The following is a 15,864-nucleotide window of genomic DNA, read 5'->3' on the forward strand; positions in this document are numbered from 1 at the left end:
GAGAGCAGCTTGCGAGGCGTTCTGCCTCACTGGCCGCGATGAGATGAGCGACGCTGCGTGTTCCGTTCTTCTTCATTGGGATTTTTCACACTGCCTTTCCGCGCTCTTCTCCTCCTCCTCTTCCTCCTTCTTCTTCTCTTGTTGAGCGGAACCATTGCGTTATTGGCGTCCGCTTCGCCAGTCCCGGTGTCGTGTTCGGACTATTCGAGGCTGTAGGCCTCGTTGAGTAATCTCGGCGGTGTTGGGGTCTCTCCACCTTCGTGGGTGGTCTCGCTGGTATATCCGTGACGCACGGCACGTTGTGGGAGCCTGGTCGTGGATGCAGCGAGCCTGGCTCGTGTTAGAGAGAGAGAGCTAGCTCACCACGTGCGTCTCGAGGCGGTGCACGTGAGCGTCCGTCCGACAAGTCTCGCCCCCTGGCGATCCGTCTGCTCGGATTTTCCTTCCTTTCTTGATGAATTCTTGGAGTCTCTGGTTGAGCGGGTCGTCGTGATCGTGCAGTCCGGTCATGGACGAGCAGGCCCTGCGTGGTCTCGCTCCTCTTGCCGATTCAAGGTCGCACCAACGGGTGAGGAACGTCAACGCACTTAATGAGGCGTCGCTCGTCTCCTGTGACCGTTTAACTTGGCGGCACACGAACATGTTACATTGTGGCGGCTGTGTCGAGGCTCATGGAGGAGCAGATTGTAATAACAGACGCCAATGGGGTGAAGGGGAAATGGTCTGACGGCAAGAGGAGGAATGACGTGAAGGGTGGTGGTGGTTCCAGGGTCTTGAGTGTGTGTCCTTCGGGTTGCGGTGGTTGTTTTGATGGTTGTTGTGAAAGCTGAGCCTGTGGCCTGTTGATGGAAGTTGTGTTTCTTTGTCTGTTTCTCCATCTTCCCTTCTCAGGATCTTTATTACCCCCATTAACCCCAATCGTGTGTGTGTGTGTGTGTGTGTGTGTGTGTGTGTGTGTGTGTGTGTGTGTGTGTGTGTGTGTGTGTGTGTGTGTGTGTGTGTGTGTGTGTGTGTGTGTGTGTGTGTGTGTGTGTGTGTGTGTGTGTGTGTGTGTGTGTGTGTGTGTGTGTGTGTGTGTGTGTGTATATATATATGTTTATGTTTATGTTCCCTTGCTTATTGTGTGCCCAGCTGTTGAGCCATTTCACTTCTCTCAGATCACTCTCTCTGTTACCTCACTCTTCCATGAGCCTCGATCTTTTACATAGAGAGAATCTGTACCAAAGGTGATTTTGTTTGAAGATGTGTGTTTGTCCTTGTTCAGGCAATAGCGTACTTTGAGCAGCTGAAATCTTCCCCAGATGGCTGGCAGCTGTGTACGCAGACATTGGCGCACGGCTCGTACAGGTAGCAACGGTCGCACCTTTTACGCCTGTTGTTATGCTGCCCATTGTTACCACTTGGATTATAATGCTACTCTCTCTCTCCCTCATTCTCCCTCATTCTCCCTCATTCTCCCTCATTCTCCCTCATTCTCCCTCATTCTCCCTCATTCTCCCTCATTCTCCCTCATTCTCCCTCATTCTCCCTCATTCTCCCTCATTCTCCATCATTCTCCCTCATTCTCCATCATTCTCCCTCATTCTCCCTCACTCACCCTCACTCACTCACCCTCACTCACTCACTCACCCTCACTCACTCACTCACCCTCACTCACTCTCCCTCACTCACTCACCCTCACTCACTCTCCCTCACTCACTCACCCTCACTCACTCACCCTCACTCGCTCACCCTCACTCACTGTCCCTCACTCACTCACCCTCACTCACTCTCCCTCACTCACTCTCCCTCACTCACTCTCCCTCACTCACTCACTCTCCCTCACTCACTCACTCTCCCTCACTCACTCTCCCTCACTCACTCTCCCTCACTCACTCTCCCTCACTCACTCTCCCTCACTCACTCTCCCTCACTCACTCTCCCTCACTCACTCTCCCTCACTCACTCTCCCTCACTCACTCTCCCTCACTCACTCTCCCTCACTCACTCTCCCTCACTCACTCTCCCTCACTCACTCTCCCTCACTCACTCTCCCTCACTCACTCTCCCTCACTCACTCTCCCTCACTCACTCTCCCTCACTCACTCTCCCTCACTCACTCTCCCTCACTCACTCTCCCTCACTCACTCTCCCTCACTCACTCTCCCTCACTCACTCTCCCTCACTCACTCTCCCTCACTCACTCTCCCTCACTCACTCTCCCTCACTCACTCTCCCTCACTCACTCTCCCTCACTCACTCTCCCTCACTCACTCTCCCTCACTCACTCTCCCTCACTCACTCTCCCTCACTCACTCTCCCTCACTCACTCTCCCTCACTCACTCTCCCTCACTCACTCTCCCTCACTCACTCTCCCTCACTCACTCTCCCTCGCTCACTCTCACTCGCTCTCCCTCACTCGCTCTCCCTCACTCGCTCTCCCTCACTCGCTCTCCCTCACTCGCTCTCCCTCACTCACTCTCCCTCACTCACTCTCATTGACAGTGACAACAACATCAAGTTTTTCTGTTTCCAAGTGTTGGAACACAAGATCAGGCATGGGTGAGTGGTTCGACCCCCCCTCCTCCCTCCCCATTTGAATGCGTGCTAACCATTGGGATTTGTCGATGTTTCATCCTCTAAGTGCTGAATAGTTTAAAAGTCTTTGGTATGACTTGCTCAGCCATGGTTCTGTGCGTCAGAATTTAACCGCCAACCTCGCGGGCTCAGAGCGCACAATCGAACCACAATCCCACTGAGCCTTCATAACAATGTGTTATTTTTGAGGATATTTACTTTGTTGATGGAATATTTTATTTATTTATTTTACAGTGAAAGAAACTCGTGTTTAAGTGGTTGCACAGTGCAAGTAAAACGAGAATGGGCACTCATAGAGCGCATACCTTCGCCGCCACTACTTTTTTTTGTTCTTGGTATGAGTGTGGGGAACTGGTTTTATATGAATGGTCTTGTGACACAAACCACATATCTATAATGTCATGACCCCCCCCCCCGACTTTCGGGGGCTACGGACTAAACAACAATCAACTCGCGTCGTTTTGGCGAGTCTTCACTCGCAAGCTCGGTGAATACAACGTTTCAACAAGAGAAGGTAATCTCGTTTGATGCTGGTTTCATGCAAATCGAATAAGAATTGACTGAGTTGTGCCGAAAACCGCATATTTTTCAAGCGCGTGACCGCCCCCCCCCCGACATTTTACCCCAACCGGTGACATGTGTTATGACGTCATTGTTTCACAAGATTGGGCATTAAATTCTGAACATTTTGGTGCTGGGTTCATGTAAAGCGGACAAGAATTGACCGCGTTATGACAAAAACTTTTTTTTCAAGGATATTTTTCAAGGTCGTGACCCCCCTGACCTGACGATCCCAAAATCTAATCGAATGCTTCCTGGCTAATAACCAATCATCCCACCAAATTTCATGCAATTCGGTTTAATACTTTTTGAGTTATACGAATCACAAGATTACAAATAAATAAATAAATACACGCCGACCAAAACATAACCTTTCACAGAATGCGAAGGTAATTAAGTAAGTGCAAGTAATACCTTTGATTCACTTGCACTTTGTGCAAGTAAAGCTCTGAAGCCATTTTAAACCTCCTTCCCGTGTCCTGCCTAACCACCACTATACCCCAGGAGCTGTGATTGGTCAAACTGACTCAGGTCGACCAATCACAGGGGACTTTACATACAGAAGTAGCTCACCACTACTTTACTTCAAATCTCAGCAATTTAAGCAACATTTGCTTCAAATATATGTAATATAATGAATTTTTCCTTTCATAGATGGCAAAACATTACTGTGACAAGTTTGCAGATATTAACTAGCCAAATAAATCATGTTGACCAGTATTATGTCTCCCGAACACTAATTAACGAGATAAAATGAGCTTTATAATGACTAGTCTCACTCGAACATTTTGAGACTGTGACATCCTGGGAACCTACATTGTAGAATGAATAAAGGTGCTACTTTTACTTAGCATAAGCTAGTCTGTGTTTATTTTAACTAGTATGATGTAGCCTAGTACATTAACCAATGTTTGAAACTGATGTTTAATTAGATGCATCAGATAGCAGTAGATAATATTAGACATTGGTTATTAATTTGGTATTGCACAGCACGGACATTCCAAATCAAACTGATCAGGAGTTACGGAATGATGAAAAGGACACTCCTGAGATTATTTGGAAGCTTGATTTCTAGTATTTGTTATATTTTGTTGACATTGTTTTTCCCTTGGGTCAAAGGTCATGTGATCTTTGAAAACCATTTTGCAGACCATAGCTCGACTTCAAAGCATATAATATTGGCGCCCTGTCTTTCATGCGACCCGCAAGTTGAGATCAAACCTCTTGATTACAACGCGAATAATATCGCGCGATCTTGGCGTTTCGTTCATTAAAATGCCGTAGTTTGTGCAAACGGTGCCCATCGAGCCTCGTCTTAACGAGGGGGCCTTTGTGGGTGTTTGTTGAAGGTATGAGCAGCTTGGAAGAGAATGTCGTCATGTCCTGAGGCAGAGCTTGCTGTCATGGTTGCAGGCACAGGTGGGTAATTTTTGACAGACACACGCGTCAGGTTTCTGGCACATAGGTAAGGATGCAACACTGAACATTGTTAAGAACATCGGGTTCCATGTTTGTGCGCGTTACTTGGCCTTCGAGAAAGTGAAAACATTTTGGTCCAAACCAAATTATATTTGTTCAAAATGTGCAACTTTTCGTGACTTTTACGGTGTAACGTGATTTATTGGATAAGCGTATAAGTTACCGAAGAGTATCGGTGCTGTTTTAAAAATAAAAAAGTTTTGCAACTCGTTTGTCAACTTGGAAAAATATTTACAACTCCAATTATATCCTCGTGTCTGCACCCCTTGAGTGTTGTGGTTTTACTTTTTTTTTTGTATTTGCCCGTGAAACCCAGCAAGCCAGCTTGTTATACCTGGCTTGTGAATGTCGTGGGCGCACAGTGATCCAGTATTCTGGTCGTGGCCTCTGGCCATAACAGTGCCAGCTCGCCGTACTAAAGCTGGGACATTAGTGCATGAAAAGCACAGGAAGCACATATTTGAGGCCTTTGATGGTGCTTCTGGGTGTGGTTGCACACATGGTTGGCCCAATTACCTCGTGTGGTTACACATGCATTCTTTGGTTGATTTGGATTTTACATTTGTTGAATTTTACCCACCTCCTCCCCCCCCCACTCCTTCCCAATTTTTCCTCTGCATCCTCATCATCCTCATTTTCCTCATCCGTGTGCAGACATCTCGTCCTGAGGCTGAGCCTAAATTTGTACGAAACAAAGCGACTCAAGTTATGGCATTGTTGTTCCTTGCGGAGTTCCCTGAGGTTGGGCCCAGCCTCCTTGATGAAGTGCTGCGTATTGTTGGATTATCTCCTGCTGGGGTCGACCTATACTTGCGCTTGCTGCTTGCTATCGATGGCGAGTTGGTGGATCGGGACGTCTTGCACACTGCACAGGTAGGAAAGTTCCGTCTGTGGATTGTTTAACTGGATAGACTTGAGGTAGTGCATCCTGATTTGCCATGCAGTGTGATCTGGCCATACAGGAAATGAGGAGGAACACTACAGTCAAAGATGGCATGCGAGAGAGGAGCGTCCCTCGCCTGGTTGAGTCGTGGCTGCAAATCTTGTACACCTTCCAAGCTTCCAATGCAGAGCTTGCTTGCCTTTGCTTGGAGGTGGTTGGAGCTTACGTATCCTGGATCGACATAAACCTTATTGCTAATGAGCGGTAGGATTGAAAGTGTTTCCTTTCTGTCGCGTCGGAGTAATTCCCAACACTTCTATTGTTGGTTTATTTCTCCGAAATAAGCTCGTAAAGCGGGTCCTGGTGTCCGGCCATCCGTATGTATGTCTGTTAACATTTGATGAAAACATCATCTCCCCACAAACTACCCGACTAATTATGGACAAAATTTGGTACATTTCATCAGGACAGCAAGGTCTCCGGGGGTTGTACTCCCTACCTGGATGCGCCCCCTATAAAGGGGATTAAAGAGGGGTATTACCCCAAATATTGGTATTTTATTCAAACATCTTGTCATACTGCCAGACAGATCGAGACCAGACTCGCCACGAGGCATCGGGACCGTGCCCTAACCTTAAGATTGGCTCTTAATGGCCGTATCTCCCCTGGAAAGGGGCCGCGGGCCCCCTCCTTGAATCCCTCATTTTCACTTACACATTTTCCTCACAAACTACCTGTGATTTTGGACCAAATTAGGTACAATGCACCAGGACAGTAAGATCTCATCGGGTTGTGCTCTCCATCCTGATCCACCCAGTTAATGGGAGTGAAAGGAGGGTTTTGGCCCAAATATTGGTATTTCTTTCAAAAATCATCTTCTCAGAAACTGGTGATGTGGCATCGTGACCATGCCCTAACCTGAAGTTGTGCTCCCCATGACCATATATCCCCTGGAAAGGGGGCCATGGCCTCCCTCCCCCTCATCCCTCATATTCACTGAAACGTATTTTTCTCACAACCTATATGACCGTTTATGGACCAAGTTTGGTACGATAGATGCATCAGAACTATAAGGTGTCATTGTTACGAATTTGGAAGCCTACTGCACACAACAGCCAAGTCCTATAGATCAGTTATATCGGTAAGTGAGTGTTTGTAGGTCGGGTCCCGTCCTATGTTTAATGGGTGATTAATTGTACGTGCGCTGTGGATTATTTTATAGTTAGGATTTTTACATCCCCAACAACAATACTATGGACCATTCCCCGCAAAATGGCGTGTCAAACACGCGTGTGGGCGGAGTTCCCTCTGTCACCAAAGTTCTGACTCCACACTGCAGCCAATCGGAAGGGTGCGAGCGCGTTTGCCGCCTTTCAGCCAATGGGCGCAGATCGAGCTCCAAGAGAAGCAGAGTCTCTCCGGGGGGGGGGGGTCGAGTCCCCCCCCGACCAATCACAGCGAGACGACCGATTTTTCTCCCGGCGAATGAGGGGTGCGGTGATGTGAGACACGTCACCCCCCCCCCCCCCGACTGCGGAGAGAGAAGAAATGGACAGGCCAGCGCGGTCATCTCGTGGCTGGTCTCGTCTTGGTGCTGGTCTCATCTCGTCTTGTCGCTCGCTCTGGTCTCGTCGCAGTGATCCCTCATCTCGTCATTATTCGAGCTGGCTGGCGTCCGTGGCTGAATCCTTGGACCCTCGGTGCCTGGTATATCGGCGCGGCTTCGAGTCCCACCACCGAACAAGATCAACGTTGCCGCACGAGGTGGGCAGGTGCAAGAACAGGCTCTTCCCTTAGCTCGTCTTCCCTCCCGAGCTGTGGGGCACAATAAAGGGCAACCGGCCCCATCGTGTGTGTGTGTGTGTGTGTGTGTGTGTGTGTGTGTGTGTGTGTGTGTGTGTGTGTGTGTGTGTGTGTGTGTGTGTGTGTGTGTGTGTGTGTGTGTGTGTGTGTGTGTGTGGCGCCAGTCCGATAAGTAGACATTGATTAAGTATCTCGCCCTTGTACATTGACTGCATATTCGTGATAACTCTGCTCTGTGTTCCCCTCTCCAATTATTGTTAATAAACTCCCCTCTTGTTGAATGTACCAGCTCGTTCTTTGTCATTTCTGCCATTTGTTTGCCACGGTGCGTCTTGGGGATTGGGACGGCCGTTGCCGTAGTTGTACATTTGGACCGATGGGCCTCGGTAACCATCCGCTCGGGTTACACACGGTTCGAGCACGGTAACGGCTCGTTCCGCTTGAGGCCTGTCGAGAGTGTGAATTCCCTGGTAAGCTTTGCCGCGTGGATACTTCGGTATATTGAAGTTGGCAATTAACCCTACTCCACGCGGTCGAATTATTGGCGATTCATGGCGCTGTAAGGGACCCGGACCTTCGGACTTATCCGAGGGTCACGACCTAAATTTCAGTGGAGTCGACTCTACTGCTCCCCCTAGTGGTCGTGCTCGCCACCGAGACCCGGCCCCACAATATCATGAGGTTGTGCTCTCCACCTGGATTCTCCCCTTATAATAGGCTGAAAAGGGGGGGTTTCACCTCAAATTCAGGTAATTTTTTTTTTAATCTTAGAAGCTGACAACTAGATGCAGACCAAACTCTTCATGAAATAAAAGGCCCATACCGTTAACTTGCGTTTTGCTCCCCATGATTGTGCCCCTTCCACCTAATCCCTCATTTTCACTCCACCTGTTGAGTAAATAACTGTCAGTCTCCCACGGGGCTATTTTACATCCACCAACAAAGGTTGACGGAGGTTATGTTTTCACGTCTCTTGTCTGCGAGCAGGATATCTCAAAAAGTTATGGACGGATTCGGACAAAATTTGGTGGACAAGTCGAGTGTGTGACGAATTTATTTGATTTTTGCTGAAGATTGGGATCTGGTTTCGAGAATTTTTTTTTTTAATGATTGTTCACCATTGTGTGATAGGCCAAAAACGTTATGTAGCATTATGAAGCAAAAAAGTTCTGGACCGATGTGGATGAGATGAATAGTTGACGAGAGCAACAAAATGACTTTCTTTCATCAGATTTATTTCGCTCCTTCTCGGACATATGTCTGTGGACGTTCTCCGAGAATCTGCATGCGATTGCCTTCTGGAGATCGTGAGCAAGGGTATGGAGCCAAGGGACAAGATGGAGCTTGTAGAATCCCTCAGCCAGGTGCTTGAGGCTGCTGGCTTCTACAACCTGCAGCAGGTACATTCTTAAAACTAAGCAGCAGCTGTTTTGCTTCTGTCCCAACGTTTTCTCTTCTTTTTCCAGTTATTTTCACGTTCTGGTGATGCTTCTCTGACCGTGTTTTTTTTTTTTTTTTTGCATAACTGCTTTCTCTTAGAATGAAGATGGAGACTTCCTTGCTCACTTTTCCAAGCTGCTATGTGCCATGGGCCAGGCTCTGCTGCAGAGCTGGGCCCGCTTTGGCAAAGCTGGGGCTGCGCCAGAGGCGGCTCAAGCATTTGATGCTGCTCGTGCTAAGCTACCTGTTATGCTTGGACTGCTTGGCCACTCTGACGATGACATCTCACTCAACTGCTGCGGCTTTTGCTATGATTATCTCCACACACTCAAGCAGGTGCTCATCTGCATGTACACCTGTCTGTTTTATTGTATGGCTTTGTGCAGTTGAGCATTTTGGTACACGCATTTCTCGTGATCCTCGGAATTTTGCTTCATACTTGTGGATTGTGCTGATATTCTGCAAGCAGATGAATAGATCGGTTAAATTAAGAATGAGCGAGCAGTACAAGTTTGTTTTTTTATTTATTACTAGCAGAGTACCTACCTTCTGGGTGGGTAAAGTTTACACATTATTTGTTGAAAAAAGTGTGATTTGTGGTTTGCAAGAAGACTATAGATGTTTGTTTTGTGTGAGCGTAAAATGTTTTGGTAGGTCTAAATGTATAAAGGGTACGCTACAACAGTAGTTGGGGTCGAAGGGATTTCGAGGATCTAACCTAAAGCATGTAAATGTGTAAGGGATCCAAAGTGTCTAGAAATGGTGTAAAAATGTATAAGTGGTCTAAATCTCCAAATGGCTAAGGGTTCAAGCTGTCTTGCATGTCTGAAGGGTATAAAGGGAGTCAAGGAACTTGAGGGGTGTAAATGTGTCGAGGGTCTGTGGGGTCTCAAGGTTTGAGGAGTCTAAGATGTCTAAGGTGGTTTTCAAGGGTCTTAGTTTAGTGTCTTAAGGGTTCCAAAGGATTTAACATGGTCTACAAGTCTTAGGGGTCTTAAATACCAAAGGATTCTTGAGGATCTTGGAGGGGGGGTCTTGAGGGTCTATAGGGTCTCAAGGTATAGAGGGGTCTAAATGGTGGAATGTCTAAAGGGTCCTTGTCTTCAAACTTCTACGGGGTCTCAGCAGTCCAAAGGGTCGAAAGGTTTCAACCATACGTTCCAAGAGTACGTAATTAATGGCTACTTGTCAGGGTGCAATTGACATTCAAACAGTACGTAATTGAGGCCTAAGTTACATTTGCCACGGCGGCCGTGGGGTCTACAAAATCTACGGCCACTAGCAATTATAGGGCGGCCGCAGTATTTCCACGGTCACACAATGTAGCAGTCACATATATATATATATATATATATATATATATATATATATATATATATATATATATATAATTTTTTTTTTTTCTTCGGGTTGCCGCACAGGGTATTTATAAAACGTGGGGGTGCCGTACGGTCTTTGATTTGATGTCGCACGGTGACCTGAGGGCGTTCCTGCGGCGGCAATAGAATTTTCAAGGCAGACTCAAGGCGACCGCAGGGGGACCCTAAGGCGAACGTGCGGCCAGACGGATGGTAACGAGTGGGTTTTTTTTTTTACCTTCGCATTCTGCGAAAGGTTACGTATTGGTCGCTGTGTATTTATTTATTTATTTGTGTGTTTGTTATTCGCATAACTCAGAAAGTATTAAACCAAATCGCTTGAAATTTGGTGGGATGATGGGTTATTATCCAAGGAGCATTTGATTAGATTTTGGGAGCGATTGGGTCAAACGTCAAGGTCACGGAAAGGTCAAATTCGTATTTTTACCATAGCGCGGTCAATTTTGATCTAATTGGCATGCAACCGATGCCAAAATGTTCAGAATTCATTGCCCAATCTTGTGATGGGCGACATGACACAATTACATCATTACCCTTGTTAGCGGTTGGGGGTCAAAGGTCAGTGGGGTCACGACCTTTCAAAATATGCGGTTTTTGTCATAACACGGTCAAATCAAAACCGATTTGCATGAAACCAACACCAAAATGTTCACTGTTCTGTTCCCCCCACTCTCATGCCAAGAACCAAAAAGTAGCGGAGGCGAAGGTATGCGCTCTACCGATTGCCCATTCTAGTTTTTATTATTATTATTTTTTTTACCAGTTCTTTTGTTTCGGCTTGTCAAATTGCTACGGTGAACGTAGAAATGAAAAAAGTTATAACTCCGTGCTATAATTCCACGGCGACCCAAATATAGCCATACGGCGTAGGGCCACCCTGAGGCCACCTCAAATTCTGTGGCCGCCGTACATTTCTGTCAATTTAGAGGGCGTACGGCCGCCGTATCCTCGCCGTAGAGCAAATGTGACTTAGGCCAAAGAGATGTATACGGACGGCTTCACGGATATATATATATATATATATATATATATATATATATATATATATATATATATATATATATATATATATATATATATATATATATATATTGTTTTTTTTTTTTTAATTTTTACTCTCGCCAAAGGAGGGAGTATTGTATTTGGGTACGTTTGTTTGTCTGTCTGCACAAAACTTTCGTGTTTTTCTCCGCAACCGTTTGTCCGATTGAGAAAATTTTCACCATTGGTGCAACGACTCATGAAGAATGTTTTAATGATAATTATGATGTCATAGGTCATGTGGTGTGGCAGTCCTGTTGGAAAAAACTTTGGACCTCTGTATCTCAAACTGCACCAAGGACAAAATTAAAACTTGGCAAGGATTCCTCATGGGGAATGAGTGGTTTTTTTATCCCCGATCCCCGCCGTGTGGCGGAAGGGGGATATTGTTGTCACCCAGGTCGGCCGGCTGTCCGTCCGTCCGGGCGTCAACATTTATAGCTGTGAGTGTGATAACTCATAAACTGTTCGCCATATCGATTTGAAATTTGGGTCACACGTGTACCACCTGAAAAGGAAGAATCCTATTGATTTTGGGCATGGCCGGATCCAAGATGGCCGACTGGGGCAGCCATCTTGAAAAAAATGTTTTTTGTAATAAATGGAAAACCGCTTATCTGATTTCAATTATTTTTGGTTACTACGTTCCTCATCCCTGGGGAACCTTTTTGAGATGATGACCAAATGGTGTCTTGTTTCCAATTCGCCTCCCACATTATCTGGAATATGTATGACCTTTTTCATTCAATGGCAGGGGATTCCCCATCTCTGATGATATATATATATTTTACTTTTATTATTATTATTTTAATGATGTCATGAGTGCCTTCTGGGTGAGATTGTGGTCGTGTGTCGGGGAGGTGCTGAGGTGTCATCCACCAGACAGCGGTCTCCTTGGACCTGAGGCAATGGGTACCTGGATCGTCCTATCCCAAAAGGAAGATTATCGCCTGTCTCTGTTATCATCTGAGCTCAAGCGTTTGAATATCGGGATTGCAGCATTCTCTGAGGTCCGGAGACCAGATAGTGGTGAGATCATGGTGGGTGGTTACACCTACTATTGGTCTAGTCGCTCTGATGGTTACTATACCCAAGGAGTTGCTGGAGCTGTGTCCAACAGGCTGATTGCAATGATCATTGAGGTAACACCGGTCAACAAGTGTATTATGGGACTCGGGATTCGTCACTCCTTGGGTGTCGTTTCACTGATCTCTCTGTATGCTCCGACTGAGGCGAGTGATCTCACCGTGAAGGACACATTCTATGCCATGCTCGAGTTGTGGTTGATGAACCAGAATAGCACTAAGTTCCTTGACTTTGCAATAAGTCATGGACTTAGGGTGGCTGGTTCATGGTTTCGGTGCCCACAGGCTCATCACTGGATTTGGAATTCCATCGCTGGTGATGTGGCAAAGAAGATTGACCACATGCTTGTTGATTGTCGCTGGAGGAGGATCCAGAACTGCAGGATCTACTGGAGTGCTCAGTTCCTCAATACCGACCACAGGCTTGTGGTCGCAACTCTGAAGTTGCAGCTTAAATCTGAGAGAATGATACCATCACAACCGAGGCTGGATGTTGGCAAGCTCAATGATGAGAAAGTAGCTGAGGAGTTTGCGAACAGGCTGAGTGGGGATTTGGGGGGTCTGATTGCTTTGGGGAATCCTGAAGAGTTGTGGAGTGTCTTCAAGACCACCATCTTTGATGTTGCCGGTGGATGTCTTGGAACTCATTGTAGGACGAAGAAGAATTTTGTGTCAAGGGAAGCTGGATACCATTGATGAGTCGCAGGGCCAGGTTTAATGGCAGAGCTGAACTGTTCAGGGAGTTGAGGCGTAACACTGCGTTGAGGGTGGACAAGGAGGCCTATGTGCAAGGAATCAGTGAGGTGGTCAAGCATCACTTGTGGTCAAGTGATTCTCATCCTGCTTCCAGGGGAATTCACGCGTTGAGTTCCTCGAAGCCCATCCCTCGGTGTAATGCAGTTAGAGCGGAGGGTGGTGGGCTCTTGACAGAAGAGTTCAAAATGAAGGCCTGCTGGGGCCGGTTACTTTTTCGCTGTACCAGGCTGATCCACCAGCTGTTGAGTTTGATGTCAGGGGTGTTACTATCCCTATTGCTGACTCGCCAATCAACTGTGACCCACAAGTTTGTTGAAAAACTGGATGAGGTGAACCGGTTGAAATGGGGTAAAGCTCCTGGGATCTGTGGCATCCATGCTGAACTTCTCAAGGCTAGTGGAAATTCTGCACTCGTGTCGTTGCACGCAGTTCTGTTCTCTGCTTGGAACACAGGCATCATCCCAACTGACTGGAAGAGGGGCCTTGTTATCCCTCTCTGCAAAAGGGAAGGGTGATCGTCAGGATTGCAACAACTACCGAGGGGTGACGCTGGTCTCAGTGCTGGGCAAGTTCTTTGCTCGGATAATTCTTGATGGGATTCACCACCATCTGCTTGAGCACCAACACCTAGAGCAGTTAGGCTTTACACCAAAGAGGTCAACGATTGACCATATCCTTGCTTTTTGGGTCCTCACCGAATGTTGACAAGAGTTTCGGCAGGGGCTGCTTGCAGCCTACGTTGATCTCTGTAAAGTGTTTGATTCAGTGAATCAGGATGTCCTCTGGAGGATTCTTGGTCTTCGTGGGGTGCCACCAAAACTGATCGATCTGATGTCTGAATTATACTCTGGCACTGAGAGTGCTGTGAGATGTAGTGGTACCATCTCTGACTTATTTTCAGTTGTTACTGGAGTTCGTCAAGGGTGTGTACTAGCCTCCACACTTTTCAGTACTTTTATGGACTGTATTCTGGGGAGGATGTCTGCGAGAGCAAGCTGCAGTGTGTCGTTTGGGAATGTCAATATCTCTGGCCTTGATTTTGCAGATGATGCAGTCATCCTTCCAGAGACTGGATATCCTTTTGGGGGCCCTCTGTACTGAATGAGGAGTCTGAGCCGCTGGGATTACGGGTTTCCTGGATCAAAACTAAGATCCAGGCTTTCAATGACATTTTGGAAGCTGCTATTTTGTCTGTATCTGTTTGTGGTGAGAATGTTGAGGTCACGGAGAGATTAACTTTCTTTAGCGGCGATATTCATGTCTCTGCTGACTATGAGCCAGTGGTCAAAATACGTCTGGGTCGGGCCTGGGGAGTCATGGATTCACTGGATCATGGGGTTGGCGCTGCTGGTACCTGTGCATGACGACAAAAGTCCGAGTCTTCAGGTCCTTGCTGCTTCCAGTCTTGCTCTATGGGTGTGAGACTTGGACTCTGACCAGGGATCTGAGATGGAGACTCAATTCTTTTGGTTCCACGTCTCTTCGGAGAATCCTTGGCTATCGCTGGTTGGATTTTGTGTCCAATGAGCGGTTGCTGAGAGAGACTCGTATGAGATTTGTTAGCTGCATCGTCTGTGAGCGTCAGCTGTGGCTGTATGGACATGTGGCTCGTTTTCCTGATGCTGATCCTGCTCACAATATTCTCTCAGTGAGTGAGCCTCGTGAGTGGAGGTGGCCAATGGCCCGACAACGTACCCCATGCTTGCAGCAGGTTGATTAGCATATCAAGGAGATGGAGATGGGCCAAGCATCTGCCTGGGGGATGGCCAGATGGAGGCCCCTGGAGTACCGGTGGAAAGTGGACGCAGCGACGCACTGCTCCAGCGCATGCTCCCATACCTTATCTGATCTGATGGGTGCCTTCGTTCTGACGTCATGATTGCATATGTAGAACACTACATCAGATCAGTATGAAAAATTTTGAGGGTCATCTCGGGATAAAATGCTCCACAAAAAAAAAAAATTGTTAACGTCATCGGTCACATGATTCGGCAGCTACTGTTTTTTTTTTCCCCCAAAAATAATCTGAAATAGCTGAACAGATTGAGGAGAAACTTTACACATATAATGGCCTATCCATGAGGAACAAAAGGTCACACACTATGTCATCGATCTCACGGTTTGGCAGCCATATTGGATTTACCTGAAAACATAAAAATCTTCTTCACCAGAACGGCTGGACAGATCGAGGAGAAACTTCACGTAAATGTTCCCCAAGGCATGCATGTACAGGGTTGTTAAGGAATAATTGAAAAGTCACATGGTTTTGCAGGCGTATTGGATTTAAGAAAAATCTTAAATAATGTTTTCTCTGGAACCGCTTTATCAGTTGACATGAAACTTCACAATTGTGATGTAGTAGTGATGGGAATACAGGTTTTAAATTTCAACTTGATCGGACACATTGTCTGGCAGCCAGAATTATTTAATCTTTTAATCTGGGTTGATGTTTTATTTATTTATTTATTTATATTTTTTGAATGAGGATCACCTTGGCTGCGTCTGGATGGGTTTGAGGGTAGAGGAGTAGTAGTTGAAATGGGAATCTTATCCAGGTTCCTCCTGATGACTTCATCTGGTGACCTCCTGATGACTTTTCTTTTTGATTGTTCGGGTTCCTTCTGATTACTGCAATGCTGGACTGTGCCTATTTGGTCTTCCATTTGATCATGAATAGAATTTATTTTAATCGAATTCTAAATTCAATTGAATAATAATTTTAAAAACATCATGGGTCAGGGTCAGGTGTCCGATCAAAGTGGGACATCTTGGTACCTGGTCATCACTGCCAGTAGTTATAATTTGCCAGTTCTCATTATGTCTCTCATTAATTATGTAACACAGCAGTCCACAAACAAA

At 46.5% G+C, this 15,864-nt stretch overlaps 1 protein-coding gene across 12 annotated transcripts in view; it reads left to right on the plus strand.

Moving 5' to 3' along the window:
* The window catches only part of XPOT (exportin for tRNA), a 46,358-nt gene continuing 30,494 nt past the window's right edge, over nt 1-15,864 (plus strand). For 5 of the 12 annotated variants that reach the window (XR_015053375.1, XR_015053376.1, XM_085864593.1 and 2 more), the window contains exons 1-8: nt 1-568; nt 1,265-1,347; nt 2,486-2,542; nt 4,489-4,558; nt 5,273-5,491; nt 5,563-5,765; nt 8,536-8,704; nt 8,844-9,080. Coding sequence is in view for 10 of the 12 variants with exons in the window: in XM_085864593.1 (XP_085720719.1) it covers nt 509-568; nt 1,265-1,347; nt 2,486-2,542; nt 4,489-4,558; nt 5,273-5,491; nt 5,563-5,765; nt 8,536-8,704; nt 8,844-9,080 (1,098 nt within the window). In the remaining 2 variants the exon portion in view is untranslated. Of the gene's footprint in view, nt 569-1,264; nt 1,348-2,485; nt 2,543-4,488; nt 4,559-5,272; nt 5,492-5,562; nt 5,766-6,996; nt 7,266-8,535; nt 8,705-8,843; nt 9,081-15,864 lie in introns of those variants that run through there. The other 7 variants (XM_085864595.1, XM_085864597.1, XM_085864598.1 and 4 more) reach the window with 6 other exon arrangements.

Source organism: Eptatretus burgeri, chromosome 18, assembly GCF_056783735.1.
Source record: "Eptatretus burgeri isolate ZD-2024b chromosome 18, Ebu_testis_v1, whole genome shotgun sequence".
Classification (NCBI taxonomy): Eukaryota; Metazoa; Chordata; class Myxini; order Myxiniformes; family Myxinidae; genus Eptatretus; species Eptatretus burgeri.